At 45.1% G+C, this 25,125-nt stretch overlaps 1 protein-coding gene across 1 annotated transcript in view; it reads left to right on the forward strand.

Annotated features, from left to right (window-relative positions):
- The window catches only part of GTF2F2 (general transcription factor IIF subunit 2), a 112,858-nt gene that overhangs the window by 56,404 nt on the left and 31,329 nt on the right, over positions 1-25,125 (forward strand). The window contains exon 5 of the mRNA XM_039877246.1: positions 6,917-6,998. Coding sequence (XP_039733180.1) covers positions 6,917-6,998 — 82 coding nt within the window. The remainder of the gene's footprint in view (positions 1-6,916; positions 6,999-25,125) is intronic.

Below are 25,125 nucleotides of genomic sequence, written 5' to 3' on the forward strand. Positions count from 1 at the left end.
TAATACTGCTTTGAAACCAGGGGCCCAAAGGTTCTCTGCTCCCAGATGCTGTCCCCTGCCACTGTCCTCTTAGACCCTCTTGTGTCTTTAGTGATGAGATGCCATGGAGGAGAGGGAGGGGACGGAATGTGATGGTTCACAGGTGCAAAAGCCGTTTCTCACTCACAGAGCACAGTGACTGTGAACTAGGAACGGAGAACTCTCTCATACTGCATAGTTTTTGACGTTTCACATTTCTGAAATGTTAAGTCATTCAGGCTCTGTGTCAAAATTATTGGCTTATAAAAGTTTCCTGGCAGAATTTTGTCTTTCTTAGTGACACATAATAAAATAAGGGGACTGTTACAAATGATGGTGTCTTAGATTTGATGAAATAGCTGAGCAGTTTTGTGAGCTATTACCCCAGTACCACCAGAAAATAAAATTAATAGATAATTAACAGATACAGGGAGAGGAAAAGGGGGAAGGAGTGAGAGAGAGAGAGAAACACCTGGGCAGCAGTTTTCAGCCCTGGCCGCAGTGTATCAGAATTATCTGGGGGGGTTATGAAGGGACCACTGCCTCTTGTCTTCTATGCAGTTAGCGTAGGCTCTGCGGGGGTGCGCCCAGTGTGTTTTAATAGCTTTCCAGGGCATTCTAACAACCAGTTTGAACTACCATATTGAAGATGTCGATGAGCTCGGAAGAGGACCTACCTCGAGGAGTTCTTAGTGATGGGGTCATGGTTTCAGTCCTTTCATCACGAGGGTCACGTACTAGTAAAGCATCTGGAAAACCACGAAGAACTAAACCAGTGTGGTACTGCTACTCTTCCTGATTAAGATGGCTAAGAGAAAGGTCTCTGAGGGTGAGGTTAATGAAACCGGATCGTATTCAGTTGACTTGAAAATGTCATCCGGTCGTCTGTAGGAGTTTCGTTAATACCGTGCCCCTCGTTATACTGTAGTCTCTCTCAGCGCAGGATCTGCATTTTTCTTGCTTTGTGCCCCTCATCACATAGGACAGTGTTTGGCACTATTTAACTAAAAAGTAGCACTTTAGTAAAAGCCTTTTCTCCAGAAGACTTCATCTTTCCTGGAATGATTTGTTTTTCTATTTAATCACTTTTGCTGTTATTTTTTAATCCTTTCTAGTTTCAAGTGCAGTAGCCAAAGCAGGATTGCACCCTTTGATAATGGTCTAACCAAAAATAACTATTACAATAGTATGATTTTCCTGCCCCTTTTCATTTATTATTATATCACAGTGTTACTTCATATATTTTATGGCTGTATTTTATTCCTGGGTTTTATTCAGCCTTTTATTCTTGAAAGGAACTTTGAGGTTAGGGGTTACGTCTATTTTCACAAGCTCACGACATCATGCACACATCTGTACTTACGACGCTTCTACGTAGATTAATTATGCTCGTGACGTAACAAGGAAAAGGGCCACTGCAATCTGAAGGACGAGGAATGATAGCTTGTGAACTTGCTTTGTCAACATTGAGACATACAAGTGTGTTTTTAAAATGCCCGGTCACTAAGTTATTCCTTTGCTCAAGCATCGGTTGTAGGTTCTGTAGACTCATAGAACAAACCCCTTCGCACATTTAAGGCCTCGCCTTTGGTTTTGCACCTCAGCTTGCTCCCCTTTCTCCTCCTGGGCAGGCAGTTTTGTAATTCACAGATACTCCGATCAGCACGACAGCGCCCCTAGTGTAGGGAGGTGCACACAACCCCCTGCCTCCCGTCCGCAGGGCACATTGACAGCAGTGCTTCGAGGGAAGGACTTGAGATGTTTTCTCACTGAATTCTAGTCTTCAAATTATGGTTTCAATATTTGGTTTAAGACTGGGAATTCCCAGTGCATTAGGCATATTCGTAATTTGAATACTATTATAAGAAAGCATATTACAGAAACTTTTGGGAGTTTTGTTACTTTTGAGGTAAGTGATCGAATGTTAACTATAGATTTATTGAAATCTGAGCATGATCTTTTATTCCTAAAATTTCTGAAGATGACCTATAAATCAGAACATCAGTTCACAGATTTGAATAACATGAAGATCACCTTCTTTAGAGAGATTGCAGTTTGTCTAACTGGTTTGTTAGGGTGCCAGGCGTTGTGTTGATGAGCCTTACTCTGCAAACCACAGGCAAGAATCTGCTAGGAAAATGTTTTAAAAGAGGAGAGTGGAGACCACTAGGAATATTGGAAATGATTTACCTGCTTTGTGGAAATATTCTCTTCGTTCCTTTTCCAGAGAGGGTAGACAGATGTAATGCGAACGTGAATCAGGAAAGTTGCTTCAAAGGTCCCGAGGATCGGGCCAAAACCTCGGTTACTGGCCCAGCAGTCTGCGTTGTAACTGGAGTCGTGAGTGCTCTTAAAGGTGTCACCCCGAGCCGGACGCAGAGTGGGAGCAAGCACCTGCAGCCTCCTCCCTGGCATACCTGTCTCGTCACGTGACAGGGCTGGTACGCACCCTGCCTGCTTGCTTATTACTTCACCTCGTTCAAGCCAGGAATGCCCTTAACTCGTATGAAGTGCCAGTCACTTATTTCTCATGAATTCTTTAATGTAGAGTGTGTCTCAGATTAAAAGAGAGCAAGAATTCAGCCCGCAGCAGAAGTTTGTATATTTTCAAGTCTTGGGCAGCTTCTCAACATTTCGTTATTGTTCCAAGAAATCATTTCTAATTTCTATTCAAAGAAAATTTGATTATATCTAGATCTTTTTTTAAAGTATTAGAGCAAACAAAATAACCGCCAGTGAAATAATAAAACTTCCCTGATTAGAGGGGAAGTCCAGTTGTATTGTTTGTTTTTTCTCTTTTTTAGAGAAATCTCAGCAATTTCGTTGCTGACGCCCAGAGATGTGAAGTTACTTCTCCAAAATAACACCGCATTTGTGACAGCATCAGAACTAGAAGCCTCAGTTCTTTTATAGGATGTTTTGAGTACTTAACTTTTTAAAATTTTCTCTCAATTTTTTTCTGAAACTAGGTAGCAGGATATAGATAAATAAAATAGCATCACCAAAAGCATAGGTTCACACTCATTAAGATTATTTTGGTTGCAAATAGCAGAAACCAATGATTAAACCAGTCTAGGGGGAAAAAGGAATGGGGAAGAGGGGAGCAAAATTTAGAAGGGATCCTGGACTATTACCCGAATCCAGAGAAGAATTGGACAAGTGGCCAAGCGTAGAGAAAGCCACTTAAGCTCATTCTCCTGAAGCCCATTCCAGCTTAAGTGTCTTTTCTTTAGAGTGCTGTCGTTACCGTGTTCTTCCAGTAACTTCTGGAGTGGGTTCCTTAGAGAGAGAGAGAGGGGCAGAGACAAGAGGAGATCGCACGCACTGTCCCCACCACCTTCAGGGCCCCCGGACTCACCTCCCAGTCTAAATCCTATCTGCCTTTCAAGGTCCAGCACAAACATTGCTTCCTCTGTCACAGCTCTTCTTGATCCCCAGCTGGACATAATCGCTGTGTGTGTGCACACACGTGTTAATCCCAGTACTCTGTATGTCTCTGCCTTACAGCCCTCATAACCCCTAACAGATTCCCCTCTGTATGGTAGAACCCCACAGCCCATGTGGAAGAACCAGTAATTGGTCACTTAGCTAAGGCAGGGAATCATTAAACGATCTCAATATTTATGCCTACTGCTCTGAACATTATATCTTAAACCTACAGATGTGCATTTAGTCACCAAGGGGCAAGGCTGTCGCTTTTAGTGTAGGGTGCCGATTGAGGGAGCACCTGCTTTTCCTTGTGAAAATTAAAAACCACGATTAGGTTTTCAATTTTGGTTTCTTTAAAAAGGAGCAAGAACTTAGACACCGTGAAACAAATATGAATGTAGAACCCTAGACTTTTCAGTGCTAGTCTCTAGTCTTTTCAGTGTGTAATCTGACAGTTTTTTAGCAATTTACCTTTATCTCAAGTCTTACCAAAGCATTAAATCTAGTTTTAGGAGCTCTCCCTTCTCCATACTCATAACTAATTATGTGGATAATCAAACTGCACAATTACTAGCAGTAAAGCTGGCATAAACAAGGTCTCGTGTGGGCGTACTAGCGGTGACCGACTGCCCGCCGGGGTCCGTGAGCTGTGGGCGCCTGTCACTGTGTTCAAGGAGGGGACTCGAGCCCTGGTAGTCTGGAAGTGTGTCACATGGAGGTCCATCAAGGTGCTCCTAGTGCATTATGACGGTTTACACACCTGTCTGGCGTCCCGCTAGACCCGCGGCCCTCAGAGCGTGATCTGGACGGGCTGGGCGGAGGAGGCCTTGACACCCTTTCAGCGGGTCTGTGAGGTCGAAGTGATTTTCGCAGTAATGCCGAGCTCTTTTTCCTTTGTCATTCTGATTCTCTAACACTTCTCAGCTTCAGTGTCTAATATGGTAAAGCTCGGGTGGTGAAACTCGGGTACGGAGAGCCCTTTGGTGGGACCCGGCCGCTCGTGGGGGCCGCAGTAGACCCACGTCCCTGAGGGCGGGGGCCAGGCCTCACGTGCCTGTTTCCCCTATGTGGTTTCTGCGTTATCTGTTACATGAAAGGCACTCAGTAAATATCTGATACAAGTGTGAGCAAAAAAAAAATGGATTATTTTTCAAGTATTTAATAGTCTTTCAAACTGGGCCAACAAAATAATTTCAAGTAAGTATTCCTATATTAATGAGTATGACCTGTAATTAATAGCAGTGGCATGCAAATGTTTGAAATGACACAATGTAATGTTTTAAAGAAGAGGAAGCATGGTTTAGTGGAAAGAATATGAAAATTTGTTCCTGTGAAGCTTTAAAAGGTGTGTGAGGGCTTTCATTCTGACTTAGGGAGCTGTATCATAAACAGATTGGCTTTTTAAAATGTATTTAAGAGGAGAAGGAACAGGCAAACAGATAAATGTGCTATTCCTTAAGAGCAGCCAGTTGGTGGACAAATTTGTCGCTGATGATTACGATGTTTCCTTTCACTCGAAAAGCGTTTAAACACTGCTTTAGGTTAGAAAAGAACATATGATGGTCAGAAAACTGTGGTTTGGAGAGTGCATTTTATTGCTTTGTGAGTGACCCTGATTGAAGAATAGTGAGGAGCGTGGTGGCCCCGTTGAAATGGCCAGGTGCTCTGGACGCTCCTCTCTCTTTCCTGTCCTCCGTGGAGGACGAGACTGCAGAAACTTTGCACTGTTTATGAGCACAGCCTGCCCAGGTGGAGCAGGTGCTGCTGCCTGCGTGAGCAGCATCGGGGCGGTGTGGAGGCGTCGCTCCTGTGGCCTGCGACACTAATAAACACGTGGGTCTGTGAGCAGGTTACGCTCGGCGACGGTATTCTCGATGTATTTGTTTTTTAAAAAGGGCTGACTTATGTTTCGATAGACTTTTCTCATGCCTTTAGGACACTTTATACATTGAAATTTCCCCAGATCTTGACAAGAAATTCTCTAGGTGGCACTTTCGGCTTCGGTGAGACAAACTTGAATAGTCAAGGTTTGTTTTATTTTAAGAAAATTGCAGTTTCGATCTCGTCAAACTCGTTAATGAGAGGAAATTGTTAGATGTTCAAGCTTAGCTGTGGTATGGAGAGTCGCGGGCTGGCCGTCATCCCCTCCTGGCGCATCTCTGCGTGCAGCCGGCGTCCTTCCCGCCGCGCTCTTTTCGTCTAACAGCCGCTACCTGAAGTTTGTTACGTGTGTCGCTCTGCGGGCCCCTCGAACCACTGGATTACACAGTCGCATGTTCACAGTTAGTGCACAGGGACTGCAGGAGGGAGTCCCCTAGATTTCGGAGCCAAAGTTAAGGTCACCGTGACGGGTTTCCTGGTGTGGATCCTGTTGGCGTGGTTCTCTGCGTGCCGCGGTGAGCTGCGCGCTTAACTGGGGCAGTGCCATCCTCGCCACCTGCCTCCACCATGCCGAGGAGGCGCCCGGCACGTGTGGGCACGCACTTCACGCGAGTGGAATGCACGAAGTCATTCGCCCTGAAGGGACGAATCCCCAGCATTACTGACGAGCCAGAGGGTGTCCTCAGCCTTGGCCCAAACCCTGGGTGAATCCTCACGGAACTATGCGAGAGCCAGAGCTATGCCTAACCGGAGCCAGGCTTTTCCAAACTGGTGCCCTCGTGGCACAGTCGTGTGTCTTATGACATGACATGAGGTCCGTCAGGTGACTTCACGGTGCTGCGGCCAGCCAGGCACACTGCGTGCGGTCGGTGCTGACTTCCGTTTTCCTTTTCTGTTTCTCTGGAAATTTGTATCCAGGTCACCGAGAAAATTCTTTCTGATGCTAGGAAAAGTTGTCCTTCTGTTTGGACAGTCACCTGTAGCAGTTGAACTCTAGTTTGGGTTCACCCAGACTGACAGCTGTGCTGGGCGTAGAAGTCAGCGCCCCCCGCACACGGCGTTCCCTGGACCATGGCGTTTCCTAGGCTGGCTGGTCTAGTCGCCATGTATTCTAGAGTTTTATTTCCACATATATGTATGTGTGCACACACACACACACACACACACACACACACACACACACCTTTGACTTAGTGGTGTAGACTTGCTGTGTTCTCAGAAGTTACTTCTCTGCCTAAGGTGCTGTCGCCTCGCTACCCTTAAATGTTTTTTGATTTTGTGCTCTTCTAAGCCACCTTCTTTAGAAAGAGCTAAATGTATAAAAGCTATTACTGGCATGGGGGGCTGCAGCCACCCATTAAATAAGCCTGACAGGGACCCGGTTTTTTACTAGGCAAGAAAAAGGTTTTCCTCTATTCCGACCAGATGCTACTATAAACTCTGAAACATTCCTTTTGCGTCTTCAGTTTTATTTTTAATTATATCTTATTGTAACCTCTATTACTGAAGTTAGTGTGTCAAAACACAGTCTTGAAAATGATAAATATTACCTCTGAATGCATTTGTTACTTTTCTCTTTCCATTCAAGATAAGCTTTCATTGGAAGGAATAGTAGTCCAAAGAGCCGAATGCCGACCCGCCGCCAGTGAAAACTACATGAGATTAAAGAGGTTGGTGTTTTGCCTTTAAAGTCATACGGGTGTTTCCTCGGGGGGTCGAAGTGCATGCGTTAGATTGCCTGCTGCCTGCACACTGCGCTTATCGCTGAAAGTGCTTCCTTCAAAGGCTGTTTGGTTTCACAACCAAGTGGGAACAAACTCCCAGTTATAAATAAGTCGCAGGGTGCGGTGTGCAGCGTGGCGACTGAATGCTGCTGTCGCATATTCGAAAGTTGCTGTGAGAGGAGGTCTTAAACGTTCTCAGCACAGGAAGACAACTTGTAGCTGCATGTGGTGGCTACCGTTAACCACACTTCTGTGGCCATTTCACCATGTATGTGGTTATCGAATCATTATACTGCACTCCTAAAACTGTACCCCCAAAATATAATGTTATATGTCAGTTATACTTCAGTTTTAAAAAAAGCCCAAGGAAGAGTTTCTTTGGCAAGAAAACGTTCAGAACCTGGGCTGTTTATTTGGGATATTTTAAGCTACTGTGCTAATATAGTCTGGGATCAGACTTTTTAAACTTCTTTTTCTAGTTGTCCTTATAAATCTTGATTCTCTAAAGAGGTATAATTTCTTCGTACTATTTTATTTTCAAAGGCTATAATCTTCCCATAATGAATGTCTAAAATACCATACTGTAAAAAGCAAGTATATTGCCAGAATATCATCCTTTTCTCTTGATCTACAGAGAACTTTTTATAAACTTATTTGTTAGAGATCTTGCTTCCGTGTCCCTCCTTCCCAACTTTTGTGTGTGGCTGACATTTTGTAATTAATATTTAAAGATGATTGCACATTCCAGGTACTCTAAATTTTTGGCTTTCAAAAGGTCAACAATTTTTAAACCCTGAAGAAACGTATTATACTAGTTTTATAGTCAATACTGAATGTATTCCAAGCCCACGTAGTTTAGAATTATAAATTTGTTCGTTTCAGCACTTGCTATGCTAAGTAGCGGTGAACACGACAAAAGCGTCTGGCCCCCCGGAGCCTGCGCTTCAGCAGGTTGTAGCTCCAAGGAGCTGGTTGCGAGAACACACGTCAGGCGGCAGCAGCAGCCTGTCTGGATTTCGTTGTTCTCGTCTATGAAAGAGGCTGGTGGAGCTGGATCATCTTTTTAATTTTGCCCCTTTTCTCAATTAGATTAGAATCTGTCTCTTGGGAATGAAACAAAGAGACTGGTTTTCTTGTCCAATAATTCCTCTAATTTAAATGCCTCCCCAGGGCACATAAATGGATGACAATCAAAATGAAAAAATTTTTATAACAGAAAATGACTCTAGAACACAGGCAGAAGATGTTTCTCTCTTTGTTTTTAGCCTGTAAAGTTTATTATATAATACAAAGCTTTGAAGATTTGTGTTCAAATAACTACTGATGGGAAATGCAAAATCTGGTTACTGAGCTGCTGGCCAAGATCTTTTTCTGTGGTCTTCATTTCCTTTAAAGGTTTCTGAAGATTTCTGATGGTGAGCAGGCAAGTCACCTGTGTTTCAAATGGCCGCTTTTCTTCTTACCAAAAAAGAAATTAAAGTGATTCAGCCCTTGGAGCATGCTGAAAGACCAGCCATGACATCTTCAGTTACTTATATGACTTAAGGAAACAGGGTGATTCAGGAGATGATGATCATCTCATTTTCATAAAATAGATGATATATGACAGTCTTGAAGGCTGAGGTTTTTTTGACCAAGTGGAGAAAGATGGACGTAAGAATACTGTAGATAGACACACAGGCACAGAGACTTGGGGAACGCATCAGGGACCCACGTGTCACCCCGCAAGCCTGGGAGGCAGGGTTTGTTTGAGGCAGAGCAAGCGGCAGCTCCGGGCCAGACCTCTTTTGAACTCCAGGCTTACAAACCCAGAAGCCTGGTTCAGTGTCCAAAGATACTTCAGATATGTCAAAAACTGAACTTCTAGTCGCCCCCAAAGCCCACTCCATCCGCAGTCTTTCTCGGTGGATCAGCGCCAGCTGTGTCCTCAGCTCGAGCCTGGCCGCGTTCTCGAGTCTTCTCTCAGACCCCACATCCGACGTGTCAGAACAGTCCGACTGACTGTGCCTTAAACATATCATGCACCTGCAGCCTGACCGTTTCCCGCTACCCGCAGGACCTCTGTCCGTTATCCCTCAGCTGGACCGCTGCAGTGGCCTCCAGCGGGGTTCCCGCGTGCCCCACGTGTCCCCCCGTGTCCCACTGCCATCTGTCGGCACAGCAGCCAGAGCAGTTCTCTGCCAGGTCACGCCAGAACCTGTGCTCTCCTGTCACTTGCAGTCTTCCTGTATTGCTCAGATAGGACCCGAGCCCCTGCAGTCGTCTGGGGTTCTACGTGATCACCCTGCCACCCCCGCCCCCGTTCCCACCCTCATCTCCCTCTTCCCTCTCCTCGTTCTGTCTGCTCCAGCCGCACCGACCTCCCATGGTCCCTGAGCGCCCTGGGCATGCCTCACATTAGGGCCTTAGCATCGGACGCCTCCCCGCCTGCGGCGTGCTCGCCCAGGAAGCCGCTGAGCTCAGCCCCTCGCCGCTTTCCAGTGTGTCCTCAGATCCCACACTAATAAGGCTAACGCCGGCCACTCTGCTCCCCTCCAGACTCATGTTCCCTTCATAGCACATGATGCTTCCCAACACACTGTGTAATTCACGTCTACTGCCCACTTTGCTCTAGTGCAGTTCAGGCTCCCACAGTTTGTTTGTGTGTGTGTGTGTTTGTGTGTGTTATGTTATTCCCTCATACACACACAAAGGGTCTAGAGTAGTTCATTGTATGTAGTAGGTAGTCAATAAATATCTGTTGAATGAATGGCAGGAGATGTGGTTTGAAATGTTAAAGAGTCTTACATGCTTGTTAAATTACTTGTTAAAGAGTCTTAAATGGTAAGAAATTGGAACTTGCTATGCTGTAGCTATTAGGAAGGACTGGAGAATTTTAAGCTGGATGGAAGGTGAAGGGACTTCTCATTCAGACAGGTCATTCTGGCCATGGTATACAGATGGAAAGCAGGGAGATAAGCTAAGAAGCTGGTGTGACAGCCCAGGCGCAAAATGCCTGGGGGCTAACCAAGCGGTCCTCGTTGGGAGGGAGGGATGAGGCTCTGAGGCTCTTTGGAGGCAGAGCCAAAGCACCTCGATGGCTCGTCTCAGACTGTAGTGGTCGCAGGCCAGGGGCTTCTCCCAGGGTGGTGGCTTCGGGCTGCGGGCTGGGCATGCCTCCTGCTCTGAAGCCCCAGGTGGCTCCACACCGTCCTGCGCGTGCACAGGACAGTTTACACTGACTGAGGGAGAGGGATGGGGAAGTCCTTGTCATTCCTGTGTCCATTTTAATTTAAATTCGGTCAAAATTTACATAAAAACTTGAAGAAGAAAGTACCTAAACTGCAAGGACTAATGGGTAAATTATTAAAACAGGACAGTAATCTAAGTGATAGTTGTCTCGTGTATTTTGCTTATCTTTGTTCAACATTTTGAACGCCTACTGTGATCACTAAAGGTTCAATGGAAAAAAATTACTGGATGCTAGTCTTGCTCCAGAGAATTCAGTCTTTGAACCTGAAGACACACACACACACACACACACACACACACAATCTAAAAAAATCTATTTCCTGACCGTATGGTGGGGGGAGGAATAGAAACATGGAGATTTCCAGGTGTAGGTGACATCAAAATAGAAGTGTTTGAGAAGAGAATTGGCAGTTCAGGACTTGACATGTCCTAAACGTAGATGTTTCAGGGACCTCCTCCAACTGCCTGTCCCTAATGACGTTCGACTTTTCGAACACTCTGGCTCTCGTCTCCCTTTCCGGCCTCATTTTCCGGTATTCTCCTTTACGTGGACGCCGGGTGGTCGTATCACACTGGAACTTGTCCCAGGTGTGCGAGCCACCTCTTCTCGTGCCTTAGTTACGTGCCAAATCCTCCACCCAGAACGCCTTCTCTCTCTTCCGTCAGGATCCTCCAGTGACCAGCCAGTTGTCACTTACTCAGGGAGACCACCTCAGAGCACCTGCTCCCCACGCCAGCTGGGGCCTGCCACCCCGCTTTCCTGCACTCCCACATACTTATTTATTCTTCTCTCATAGTGGATATAAATGCCGTTTTCCTACCATTCAGGTGAACGTACGTAGGTGCGTCTCCTACAAGATTACGAACTTCATAAAAACAGGGACTGTTTTAGTTTGTGTCCTTTTCTCCCTCCCTCCTTTCTTTTTTATAGTCTCAGCGCTTAGCGTAATGCGTTACAGATACTAAATGTCAGAAGCGCTTGTTGGGTTGAAATGGATTGACGTAGAAGGGAGCGGCAGAAGGAGGCGCAGAGACATCGGGACGATGGCACTCTGCTTCTTTGATTCACTCAGAACTGTGCTGGGACCTGCGGTTGATCCGTTCCCACGCACGTGCACACGCCTGCGCACGTGTCCATTGTTTTCACCTACGTTTTTATATAAAGTCTATTAAACAGCAAAATGAATCATAAACTAAAAATAGTTTTATTAAAAGACATTTTTCTGTTAATCCTCAATAAGAGTTGAGGTGATAGCAGTACCTCCGAATTCTGTAAAGATCATTTTCTGACCAAGGAAATGGGGTATTGGATTTTAGCTTTCTGGTGATCTTAGTTGAAACAGTTTTTGTTGAACAGGATTTTTGGTGAATGGTGAGCTTCAGGGTTAATGTACCGGGATGCTTTCCTTAGCAGGTGTCAGAAAATCCAATGTGAACTGGCTTAAAAACAAAAGGAATTCACTGACTATGTAAATCGAATCTGGCGGTTTTGTGGGCTTTAGCCACGGCTTTGTCTAGAAGTTTTCAGTATCGTCAGGATTCTAGCTCTGTTTCTCGTTTTCTTGGGTTTGTCCTTCTCAGGCTGGGCTAAGCTCAAGCTGGCTTTTCTCCCGGTAGCAAAATGATTCCCAGGATTATCTGCCCCTTTATTCATCTGGAGCCCCGGGAATTAAATGACCTTGTCTTCAACCCGCCATTAAACAGAGTCCTTCACTTTCTTTAGTGGGCTAATGTGAGTTCTGAGTCTGTCACTGAACCAATAAATGTGCCAGTGAAGTTGGGAGACCTGGACAGGTAGGGCCCACCTGTGAAGATGTGTAGGCGGTGGAGTCAGTCCCCTCCAGAGCACATGGCCGCTCCTCGATAGGGAGGGGGGAGTGGATGCTGGAGAGGGATTCATAGAGCTGCAGCAAAATCTTTTTTACTAGAAAGCATCTTAGGAATAGGAAGTACTCATCAGGGACATTCGCACCGTTGATCACTTCCCTCTAAAGATGTCCGGAGTTTTATTAGAAAGCAGTTCTGTTACGAAGGGGCCTTGATATTAGGGCGAGGGTGGTTGAAAGGTTGGGCTCTGGTTTCAGAGACTGGCCTCTCCATTCATGGCACTGTGATCTGGGTGGGGCAAAGCACGTGACCTTTCTGTGTCTTCGGTTATTTATGCGTGTCATGATAAAGATGAAATAAAATAATACTATATAATATATGAACTGTCCGACACAGAGTACTCAGTAGCAGTGAACAGTTACGCTGTGACAATTACCTGAGTAAGAATTCCTCCTAAAACTCTGCTGGAGATATTCCCAGCCGCACCTACGATAGAAGGGAGTTGCATACAACGATTCTTTTTGAATCCCTGCCCCGAGGTAGATAATTTCATAAAGTTTAAATTAGAACTAGATCAGAAAGATAAACTGAGCTGAAAGGAAGAAGCAGAAGACTTTGTTACGGGGTCCATGATAATAACCCTCTTCAGAACAGAACCCCTGAAGGTGGCAGCTCAGACCCACCTAGATGGTATCCGAGTTAGGTCTTGCTTCGCAGTCTTTTTCATCTACTCTGTTCTTGGTCCCCAAGGCTCCAGGATGTGGGCCCCATCGATTGTGTGCATATGTCAGAAAACTTGTGGGTTTTTAGTTGATGAACCTTCCACTAGACGTTCAGAATCTTTCTGGAAAGTGTAAAGGATAACCCCAAAGTTGTCCCAGGCCATCTTCGTCAACCATCTCATCCTCTCCTGCAGTGATACTTTGCTGCCTCTCCCATGGTACCCAGATATGGGATTTTTAAAATGCGAGGCTGTAAGTCTTTTATGACCAAGGATTTTTTTTAAAGGCCTGGGAACAGGAAGTCCTTCTGAAGAGCTAAGCCCAGACGGCAGCTAGCCTCCTCTGCCATCCGCGTGCCCTCGTTCCCATGTCCTTGTCCCTTGGACTGCTCCTTTTTAATTACCACTTGATTACGTGAAAGAAGCTGGACGTCTTAATTAAAATACAGTAATTTAAACGTGTTATAAAGAGATAGCTGTAGCCAAAGTGCAGAAGCACCCGTGGGCTGAAATCACCATGAGAAGCTGGGGAAGGCCTTCTGCCCGCGTTTCCTAGAGGACAAAGGGGTCTTCGTAGGGAACGCAAGGAGGTGTCTGCGGGAGCTCGGCCGGCCAAGACTGCCCTCCGCCCTCTGATTTACTGCTCTGCCTCCGCAAGGGTTTCCAGGCGATGAATGCGCGTAAAGAATGAGAGCACCGGCGTGGCTGCACAGGCAACAGGGTCCACAGAGTTTCCCCCTTTCAGGGCCTCGGACACTCTCCCTTTAAGATGGGAGGAGGGGGAGGTTTTTCGGGATCCGGCTGCTGTCTCGCTCTAAACTTCTCATCTGCGGAAGGTCCCCTCTCTGCCCACTCTTTTGGGGTTCCCAGGGGTCTGGCCCCTTCTGCTGCTGCCAGTCCAGCTCAGTCGTTTCGCTCCGCCCAGGTGCATCACGGGCTCTCCTTGCTTTTCCGCCTGTCAGACGCCCGTTCATCCCGCACGGTTCAGCTCAGCTGGGCAGTCTCCCCAGCGTTTTCTCCACGCAGGATGGCCACCACCCCCGCCAAGCTCCTGCCGCACGTTTCCTAATTATATTAGTTACATTTTGTTCGTTATTTTACTGTTATTACTTTTGTTTATGTCCATGGGGACTATAGCTCATTCATCTTTGTTCTAAGGGCTTTATGTTCAATAGATGGGAGTAGAGTGGTTGACCAAAATCAGCATTTGAAAGTTAAGGATTCGCACTTACACTTCGATGAATGAATCTTTCCTGAATTGTTACTTTTCAAAAAGTGCATTTAACTGTGCCTAAGTTCGAATTATAAGTCCCGAGAAGCAGTATTGGCTGGTGGTATTTCTACAAAGCCTCCCAGCTTCGCAAGATAAAAATACTGCAGTACACAGTTTCTCTTTGTTCACTCACAGTTGCAGGTCAGCGGGGCTAACGTCAGGCAAAACTGTGAAGTGTGGAGGTTTCTCTTTATTGCCCAGCTCTTCCTGTTTTCACTCCTTTCCCTCTGTAATGTCTGCATTAGACATCTGCCTTTTATCCTTTTCTGATCCTTTCTGTTCTGTCGATTCTAAATACATTTTAAGAATGAATGGGTAAATGTCAAACTGGGCATTTGATTTTAAGCCTTTTATTACTAAATGTGAAATAATGGCTATTAGATTACCTGGTCAAGGTATTTGAGTGGGCATACTTTTTTTGTGTGTGGGAGAGAAAGAAAAGTCATTGAAATGATATCATTTTTAGATTGGCCTTAAACACAAAATTGAGTAGTCCCTTTTAGTTTGTGGGTGGTCTTGTCACCAGGACAACCATCTCTGCCAGCCAGGCCAGGTGGGCGGATCTGGCCCAGCCACCTTTGTTGGAGATATGTTGGGAAAATTTACAACTTGCTGAGTGTGACCCCCAGAAGTGGCCACACTCCCTTAGGATGGGGGCCATCACGACTAGTCAGTCCCTCTGGTGCTTTTGTACACATTTCAAAGGTGGTCATTCCTCACAGATTTTTATTTTTAATCTGTCAGAAATCCTGATAATTGATAGATTTTGTTAAGACATTACTGCCATCTTCCAGAAAATTATCCCAGTAACATACCGATCTTTGCTGTCTGATGTGACTGTCCCCCGTCCATGTGATGCCCCCGTGGACTGTAGAACGGCAGACTTGGAAGGAGCTACACTGTCCACTTGGCTGCAGGCCGACATGTCCCGTTGTCTTACCAATTGGCTTAAAAACAGGTTGGTGGCCCGGCCGTGTCAGGCAGCGGGGTTGTCAGCCTTGGTCTGGGACGCCCGCGGCACGTGAAGACCACACAGCGGGGTTGTCAGCCTCGGTCTGGGACGCCCGCGGCACGTGAAGACCAGGGAAGGTGCCACAGGTTCCTTCCCTGGGGAACGAGGGCACATCCCCGACGTTGAATCAGTAGGAATGATGATTCTCAGGCCTCTCACCACCAGGAGGAGCAGAGTAAGTCCAGTTTCAAGAAGCAGGCAGACCTGATCGTAGGAAGCCTGCTTACATGCTGTCTGTCCCTCCTGCTCGAGACTCAGGCAGTCGCAGTGGGGCACGTTAGAAAGAAAATTCAAATTTTAAAGAGAATCCTTGAGCTGATAAGCAGTGAAAGAAAAGGCACTTTAAACATTTTAAAAGACTACTTAAAGGAATTGATTTTCAAGCAGGACAGGTCAGCTTACAGAACGGACCCACCCACTCTTAAATGGCTTCCTTCATATTCATTAGATGTTCGTTATCATTACTTTAACAAACAAACAAACAAACCTTATTTCCATTTTCACAAATGAGAAAAGTGAGTCTTAGAGAAGTTAGGTGATTTGCCTCAGCTCCCAGTTTGTAAATGGCAAAGCCGGAATTCGAAGGTAGCCCTGATCGATTCCAGCACGTTCGATGGGTGACCGGCTGCCTCTTCGGCCCGCAGCGGTTTCTGAGGTTGCCTGGCCTGTCACAGGAAAAGGGAAGGGAGCTTGTCCTCTTTCTCTCCTCTCGTATTGGGGGGGGTGGTCCTTGCCCGAATACCCCACAACTTAAACTAATACCATGAGTGCCGTGGTTCTGTTACATGGCAGAGTAAACAGGACAACACTTAGGGATGTATGTAAGCTGTGTAACTGCTTCATTGTTTCAGATTTTATCAGATTTTATCAAATTGCAGATCCTAACTTAAAAACGAGCTTTGATATAGTAACTTAAATTTCAAAGCTCCACATATCTGCAGGAGAGAGGTAGAACATTAAGTGATTTTTACATGCCTGTGGAGTTCATTATTTTACTTTTGTGAAGTTTATGTGAAATCTGTAATGCTTTGGGTCGTTTTGATGAACTAGTCCTATTGTTTTGAAGATCTACTTCTCTTTAATATGCTGTAATATATTACAGCTGTCACATTGTGGCTGGTGTTTTGTGACTTGGAAGGCCTTAGCATGTCTAAAACCCTTTTCTTCTAATGCTTTATATATTTGAGGAAAACCGAAAGGATGGAATTAATAATATTAAAGTAGAAACTTTTCAAACTGAAAAATAGTAGACGTGGGGAAACCAGGAGAGGAAGGTATAAGTGTCGTGATGATCTCAGACAAAACAAAATACGCGGGTGAAGCCAGCTCCCTGGGGGCAGGCTGGGCTCCTTATTCACCGGTGTTTCTCTGACGACTGGAAAAGGGCCCGCACCTGATAGGTGCACAGTGAGTATTTGTCGAATGAAGAAAGGATGGAATGAAAGGTCCGGGACTTAGGCTTTATGCCTCCTGTCTTACAGGCTGCCGGGACTTCGATCACAATGAGTCATTCCTTTTTAAGCTGTTACTTGCCAAGTTGATTTATCTGCTTCTGTTACTTCCCCACCTTTCAGAGCTTCAAAGCGTCATTTATTACTCATTTGTTCAGCGGATATTTTTTGAGCATCTAATGTACTGTAAGCAGTGTAACATTAAAAAGCAACTAGAGCTTATCTGTTTTAGGAAAGGGATCATACATGGGTATTAAATAATAATTAAGGATATTATACTGTTATATGCAATATGAGAGGTTGGCAATGCCAGTAAATACCTGCTTTCAGAAAATGCAGATTAGGCGAAGTCAGAGAAAGAAATCACAGCCTTTCAGTACACAGGGACGGGGAGGAAGGGATTGTAGGGGGGACAGCACGGCAAGTCACCACGAGTGTGTTAGGAACTGTGGCGGATCAGCCCAGTGGGTGAACAGAGGGCCGACTGGGGGTATTTTGGTGTTAGACCGAATAGACGGACAATCCAGTAGTCGCTGATGGAGCATATTTTACCCCGAGGGAGTTTGCTACGTCTCCCTCAGGGCTCTGCCCTGGGTGCACTCTCCTCCCTTGGTTACTGCGATCCTCTGGAATTTTCCTCCTGCCTGACTTAGTCTTTGTAGCTCCTGCTTATCTCTTGAATGCTTTCCCCCTACATTGTCTTGCTAAGCAACCCTGTCCCCTTAAAAGCTGTATACACGGCAACTCTAGATTGTCTCCAGCCCAGACTCCTCTCCTGACCTTGACGCTCATATGCATGCAACACTCCTGGCAGCTGCCCTTGGTCGTCTCTGGGCGCCCTGGCCTCACACTCTCGGTTGTTCCCCACCCTCTCACCCCTAGTGCAGCTCATCCTCCGGTCTCCCCGTTTCCACTCACTTGACAAGACACATCCAGTCCATCTTCACCTCTACCACTTTTACCCCCGACCTGCTACAGCACTAGTGTAAGCTGCCTTCTTCATGCACCTGCATTCAGGTCTGATTACGTAATTTGCAGAGAGTATTGCAAAACAAAAATATGAAAATAAGTGCCCCTTGTTCATAAGCAATTAAGAATTTCAAAATGGTGACAGCATTGCATTAAACCAAGTGCAGGTGCCTTGTGACAGCACAGGGTGCCTGTGGGTGAGGCTGCCCTGCCCTCTACTGCTGGGGTAGCCTCCTAACTAGTGGCTCCCTGCTGCCCCCTGTAGGCCATTCTTCACATAGCAGTCAGAGTCATTTCCGCTCCCTGCTTAGAATTCACAAGACCCTGAAGGACCCGCCTTCCAACTCTGGGACCTGATCTGGAAGCTTCTTCCTCTCTCATTCACTAGGGAGCAGCCCAGATGGCTGCTATTTTGTCTCTTAGACAAGCGCAGTCCCATGTCAAGGCCCTTCCTTCAACCTTAGTACTTGCCTTTCACCAGATCTGAAAGCTTGAGCCTCCTCTCCATCTGCAGTTCTCAGGTCAAGTGTCGCCTCCCCACACAGGCCCTTCCTGCCCACTCTTAGGTAGCGTCGTTCATCTTTCTCCCCACCGCCTAGATACTTGCTGAGTCGTTGCCAGTTTTATTGTATTCTTGGCACTTACTACTGTATAGCACTGTCTTTATTGCTTAATTATTATGACTCAGTGACGGTATCCTAGCATAGCGCCTGCTACGTGACAATGCTGGTAAATAGTTGTTGCATGAGCAGATGTTTTTCATAATCTTTTTAGCTTATGAAAAACATTTGGACATTTATCTGAAGATTAACAGGTGTGTGTTTTTTTCCTTTGTTAAATTCTAATAATTTTTTATTTGTCAAAAGTCTCATAAAATTGAATTAACTTATATTTGATTTACAGATATTCCTGAGTTAATTTTAAAATCTCAAATAACTTTCTCTTTAAAATGTCCTTGGCATGGCCCACACTACCTGTGTTACAGTGTGGACACAGAATTAAGATGCGGTTGCTGGTTGCAACCAACATTAACGCTACAGAGTGACCAGAGTTTTCCCTTGAGTCAGTATTTTACGCCGCAGCACCGGAGGTTCCACAGCCCAGGCTTCCCAAAGCTATGTAAACGCCGAACACCTGCTCTGTGCCGGGCACTCAGCCGCAAATCGGTGAGACCTTTTCCCTGTCCTCGAGTTGCTCACTCTCGCTAATTTGTTCTTTGATGTGCAGCATTCTGTGTAGTTTGGAAAATACTAATCGTGCTTCATGAACTGCACTTGATCCTCTAGCGCTTAATGGCGCAGTTCTATAGGAGGACACTCACACGCGTACACTTCATGAGGCTCACACGACGTGGAATATCTAAACTTAATGTACAAATCTGCTGTTTACCAGCGCTGCCTGGTCCGCGCGCCAGGTTTGGAGGGGGTGGGGGCGGTGAAGACCAAATGCTATTGTTCACAGAATTTTCAATACTTATTACATAATGACATTGAAGGCCATATGGCGTTTATTGCAGCTCATTAAATTATTCGTTTATACTTTGTTTTTGTTATTTTTAGTGCATTTCAGTAGCACTATTTTTTGTTATATAAACTTTAGACATTCCTTTTTCATAAAGAATTATTCTTCAACACGAAGGTAACTCCTAGAATACAGCACCCTGACTTTTCTAGAAGTAATCCCCATGTGGGTTCTAAATGGCTAAATGACGGTATACTATATAACACTATATAGCCCTTCAGATATAGAACATAAGAATAACTATTGCCAGCAATGTCAACAAAGAAATAACTGAAATGATTTTTTTTTAGGACGTTTTGTTTGAAAATTACCTCTACTGGTTTGGTACATGAGTAGTTTCTAAGAGTTTTCCAAAGGGATGTTACTAAATTCTTCTTAAAAGTCTGTGACTTTTTTTCACTTATTAATTAGCTTTAATAAGTGAAAATCTCTCTAAGGTTTATTACCCGCTGTACCCACGTCCATACTTCCTGCTTTCGTGGGCACATGGTTTAGCCTTCTCTCTAACTCTTGCGAACGCCTGCTTTTGAATGATGTGGTGGATGCCTTCGGATCCTGTCGGGAAGGTCGGGTTACTCACCCTGACACAAGCTGGCCGCAGAGTATCGCCCTTTGTGAGTTCTCTGATTGTTCTGTGTAGTCCTTCACTGCCCTCTTAACAGCCATCAGTTTGTCATGTTGATTGTGTTACTGTCTGTCGCAGCCATTTCTTTGTTCTGATTTAGTGGTTTTAATTTCCTGTGAGCTAGGAAACCAGTTTTAAAATTCTATTAGAATGAATAATGTGTGTTAAAGGGGACTGAATAGACTGAGCGAAGGTCTGACGGGCCGGCCTGTGAGTCAGGAGCCCGCAGCTGCGGCCTCGTGACATCTGTTTTGGTTCCTGAGATGCTCTTTATTTGCTTCTTTCCTGGTTCTGCTTAGGGCAGATGTCGCTGTATTTATTAAAGCATGAAATAAAACATATGTAGAATACTTCATTTTGGAAACCTTTCTTTGGGTCATTTGGTCCTTGTTAACATGATACACTTGTGTCGTGTGTCTGAAACTCAGATAGATAACGGAGTATTACTAGTTAAATTCCCTGACATCTTTCCATGTGCTTTGCTGTGAAACTGAGTCATGCAGCTAAACGAACTCTATGAAGCTGTCGATTGCCACAGTTTGTTTCTTTTCTATCATGGATGAAGCATGCAGTTTCAAAATCAGCTGAGTGTTGACAGCATACCAAGATACTCTGCAGCCAGTCTCCATGTGCACTCTTAAACCTTCACTGTGTATTAAGGAATACCATTTTGTCAGGCATTGTGCTAGGCACCGTGCTCCAGTGAGAAAGAAAGACAGGGTTTCTGTGTTTCTGGGGCTGATGTACCCAGTCGTTCTCAGACTTACGTGCGTGTGCAAATCCCCTGGCAACTTTATTAAAGATGTTGATCCTAGGGCCCAGCCCCCAGAGCTTTTGACTCAATAGGTCTTGAGTTGGGACTAGAGATATGCCTTGTTAAAAGGCAACCCAGACATTCTGATGTCAGTGGTTCTTGGAGCACATTTTGAGAAATATGAGTCTGGCGATAATTCTTAGGAAGGAGGTGCAGTTTCCAAACAACATGCGGACCAGAACATTGCAATGCTGTATTTCACCTGGCCACTCTTTCATCTGCAATCAAAACCCTCTCAAAAGTCTGTTTTCCAAGTCACTGGCTTACGTTTCTACTTATTACCTTTATGTGGAGATAAAATGCCCCAAAACTGTGATTAACTCTAAGTATGGTGATTTCTTATCCCTTCAGTACCTCACCAACAATTAAATCTTCCACGGGAGTAACATTGGCCTTTGACAAGCTGTCTCCCAAAGTTAGCAGTTATTAGAGAGCAGAGGCCAAACATGTCCACCCAACGACTTATTTAAAGGTGAAGTGCCATCAAATGCACCTTGAAGTGCACTCAAGAAACTGTGTCATTGGTTGCCTCCAGGGAGAGGATCTGGATGTCTCAGACAGACTTAGTTTTAATCATGTATCCCTTTGTACCTTACGGATTCTGTACCACGGGACTGCGTTACCTGATCAGAATGATCAGAGCGTGTTTGTCACGTTGTAACCGTAGCTCTAAAATATGCTATGGGTTACTGTTCGCGCAGATGTCTCCTAAGCCCGCCTGCTTGTGGGCGCCTTTCCCTGCCATCATAAACTCGAGGCGGAGTTTTTCCTCTCAAGCACGTGATCTGAATCTCTCTTCCCTTATTCAGAGGTTTGCGATGCCACTCGATCATAAATTTCATTCTTACACGTCATAGTGTCTGTTTCTAAACAGCTTTTTCTACTTCATCTCTCTAATTTTATACCAGAAATGTACCATTTTAATGATTGTGGCTTAATAACATATTTTAATGCCTAGAATATTATGATCCCCGTTATTATTGTTCTTTACACTTTCTTCGTAATTATTCTTCCCTGTTTAGTCTTCCATGCTAATTTTAAAACAATTTTTTTTTTAATTCAAAAAATTCCAGTAAAAAATTTTTATTTTAAACCCGTGGACTTCTCTAGGAAGAATTAGCTTCTTAGCATATTTAATCTTCCCATTCGGAAACACAGTTGTCCTCTCCAGTTTGTTTAAGCCTTGTTTTATATCTTTTAGTAACAATGTGTAGTTTTCTTCATACAGGGTTGAACATTTTTGGTAAGGGTTAATTTGTATAAGTTTTGCTGTTGCAAATGCTTTTTCTTTAAAAAATATTACATAGCGAGAATATAGGTGAGCTACTTTTGTGTATTTGCACTATTTTTGGCCTGTCATTGTTCAGTTGTTTCTCTTTTTTTTTAAGTATATCATTATATTGCCTGAACATGTATACTGACTTTTAAAAAATATTTCATTAGCATATGAAATTTAGAAGTTAGATATAAATATGTATGTTCATAGTTACTCTGATTAAAAATATAAAATAAAACTTATGTCCCTAAATTTCTGAGATTATTGATCAGAGATAGACAGTCACTTAAAATATACGTATCCACTGTGGGTTTATTGATTCTTCCACAAGGTAAACAAAATTCAGCACTGAGGCGCCTAGGTTGTCACGCTGGGCCGTTTTTCTAAAATAAATATCACAAGTTTCACAGGTATATACATGTGTGAAAACTTATCAAATTGTACACGTTAAGCATCTGTAGTTTATTGTGTGTCAGTTATACCTCAAACTGTTTGAAGAAAACCAGTATCAGAAAATTTTGCTTGAGTTGGGTTTCTTCTCTAATAATCTTGCTTCATGCGCTTTCATTGGGGGTTTCTATTACAGTTTTTGCTAACGGACTGTAAAAGGAGTGCGCATCAGTCGTTAACACAGTCCCGGACAGACAGTAGGCAGGCCGAGGTGGTAGGTGAAATGTCATTGAGTAACATGACAGATCGTTTTTCCCTTCTCTAAACGCTGTGGCCACGGGTATACTGTGGTCCTCTCCTGAGAGCTGCAGGAGGGATGAGTGAAGGACAGGGAAGCGGAGCAGCCCTAGGGCGTGAGGGTGGCTTTGCTGGGGGAGGCGATGGCCACGGCAGGAGTTTGCCAGGCAAGAGAAGGGGTGGGGTGGCGGGGAAGACATTGGCAAGTCCCAGGAATGGCGAGGACTCTGGACTTCAAGAAGCTCCCAGGTGCGAGTCTGTCTTGCCCACTGCGCCACCAGCTCGTAGCTTCTTCACGTTGGCTTCGTCCACCTGACCCTGGGTCCGGCTTGTACTCGGTGTCCAGAACCCTGTTGGCATCAGTGTCACGTGCACGGTACTCACACACCGTCCTCAGCTCGCTGGTGCCTGTCGCTTCTCTTCACCCCCTGTGGGTTGTCCTCCCTGACACCAGTCTCCTGCCCTGGTTCGTTCTCCTCGTTGCTGCTGGAATGAACCCTTGTTTTTTCCAGGGTGTTCTTGGCCACAGTCCCCGTTCCAGCAGCGGGCCCCTGACAGCTCAGGCTGCCACACAAACGCTCTTACGCCCATTGCTGACCTGGGCACCACTTACCCCTCTCCCCTTGTCCCCTCCTGCCCTCCGTCCCTCCCTCCCTCCCGCTCCCTCCTATTCCTCTTCTTCCTCCTAATCCTAGCATTAATTTTTTGTCACCGTATCAAAGAAGTTTATATCTAACTTTTACTTTCATTCCTGAATGTAAATTTTAAATTCTTCCAAGTCGAAACCCGTGCAGAAATCTTTCCCACCCCGCTCTGTATCCTCCTGATGGAGAGAGAGCCCGGGTGACCTGAAGCCTGGTCACAGTACCGGTCTGAGCACTGAGTCAGCTGTCCTAAATGACAGTATGAGTGACGTTCACTCTCTGACACCGGTGTCAGCCCCGCGACAGCTGGTCCTGAAGGAGCACGCCGCCTTGGGCCTCACCACTCCTCCAAGTGCCCTGCTCAGTTCGGTTCTCGTCAGCACCAGAACCTCTTAATTTTCTAAGGTTGCTGAAGGAACGTAGTAAAACTTACTTTATCTCTTCAGAAATTCTTCCTGAGTCTCAGTCACATTGGCAGCCACATACCGCCAGATTATTCCCATCTATTATTCCAACATTTATAGCTTCATGGTGTCACTAATGAAGTAGCCATTTGCTGTAGTTGCTTAGTCACCATAGCAACAGTGTCTTGGTTAGTAGAGGGCTGAGTCGCTTCCTACGGTTTGACACGATATGCAACTAATAATTCTGATTTCTACTCAGAGGCAAGTGGAAGTTTGCAGAACGGTATTTTTAAATTTGTTGAATAGAAGTCGTTTGATCCTATGGTTGTAATCTGTTGGCACCCATCACATAGTCATAGGATCAGAGCCATTTTAATTTGGAAAAATGATTCATACGTGCAGTATATAGCACAGTGGCTGGCTGGAGAAACGTTGCTTCTGTCATAAGCAGCTTATTTAATCTCTAACCTAAGTATTTTTAGGAGTTAGAGAAATTGATGAGAAAGTTAGCAGTTGGGACTGCTCGATTATCTTAGATACTTAGCTTTAAACCATTTTAAATCATTCCGGTTATAAGCTTCCCATTTATAATACAATAAATATGAAAATTGGAAAGTACTCTCATCACAGTAATTTTTCTAGCCTCGTACTGTCTAAATCCTGTTAAGTCAGCTTTTGTGGCTGTTACCACATTCATTTCTCCTCCTACACACGCACTTTGAAATCCTTTAGTCACTCCTTAAACTCAGTTACATGAGCCTGTTTTCATTTTTTTTAACATGTTTCCTTCAGATCTCGCCTTGCAGAAAATACGCGTTCCTTAACGTGCATCAGTTGAGAAGACAGCCCCTTCGTGGTGGCGAGAGCTCCGGGTTCAGGAGTCTGACCTGATCTTCAGCGTTGTGAAGGTTATTACCGCACCGTCTGTTACAGACATGTCAAGGCTCACTTTAAACCACCAAGTTCATTTCACACCTAAGCCGCTTTTGCCAAACACACTCCGCACTTTAACCCCTGCCTTGTGTATGCGTGAAACCCGAGGCCCACTTCCCTTTAGTCATCTACATGCTCATTTGGATCTGTATAAAAATGCAGCAAGTTCAAATCCTTATTCATTTCTTTCTTGGCGCTAAATATTGACCAGGAGAAACCTGGCGTGTTTGGGAGAGAACATGTTTATTCGGATATACGTGCACATATTTGTTCTCCGTATTTTCTCACTCGTTCCTGCCTAACTCGGTTGTTGAATGGATTATGCCAGAAGACAGAGTTGTAGGGGCAGTTGCCCCTGGAGCGTGTAACCTTGGACTGTCCGATGGACAGACTTTGCCTTGCGCTGGCTGCACTGGGGGGAGCTGGGGAAGGGCGCGTGGTGTGGACTGTCTCGTCCCGTCGTTCCTGAGTCCCGCATCGTCGTGGGATCCCCTGGGAAGCAGAAGGCAAGAGCCTCTGACTTATTAGCCGGTGGGGGCCCTGGAGTTGGTACTTAGGCAAAACGTATTTTCTGTTTATGAAAGTCATCTGAGTAGCAACTGATGGGAAAAGAAAATTAAAAAAAAAAAATGTAATCTGGGAGAAGAAATGGATGGTGACATGAGTTCCATGTAGTGGTGTCAGG

Source organism: Pteropus medius, unplaced genomic scaffold (assembly GCF_902729225.1).
Source record: "Pteropus medius unplaced genomic scaffold, Ma_sr-lr_union100, whole genome shotgun sequence".
Classification (NCBI taxonomy): Eukaryota; Metazoa; Chordata; class Mammalia; order Chiroptera; family Pteropodidae; genus Pteropus; species Pteropus medius.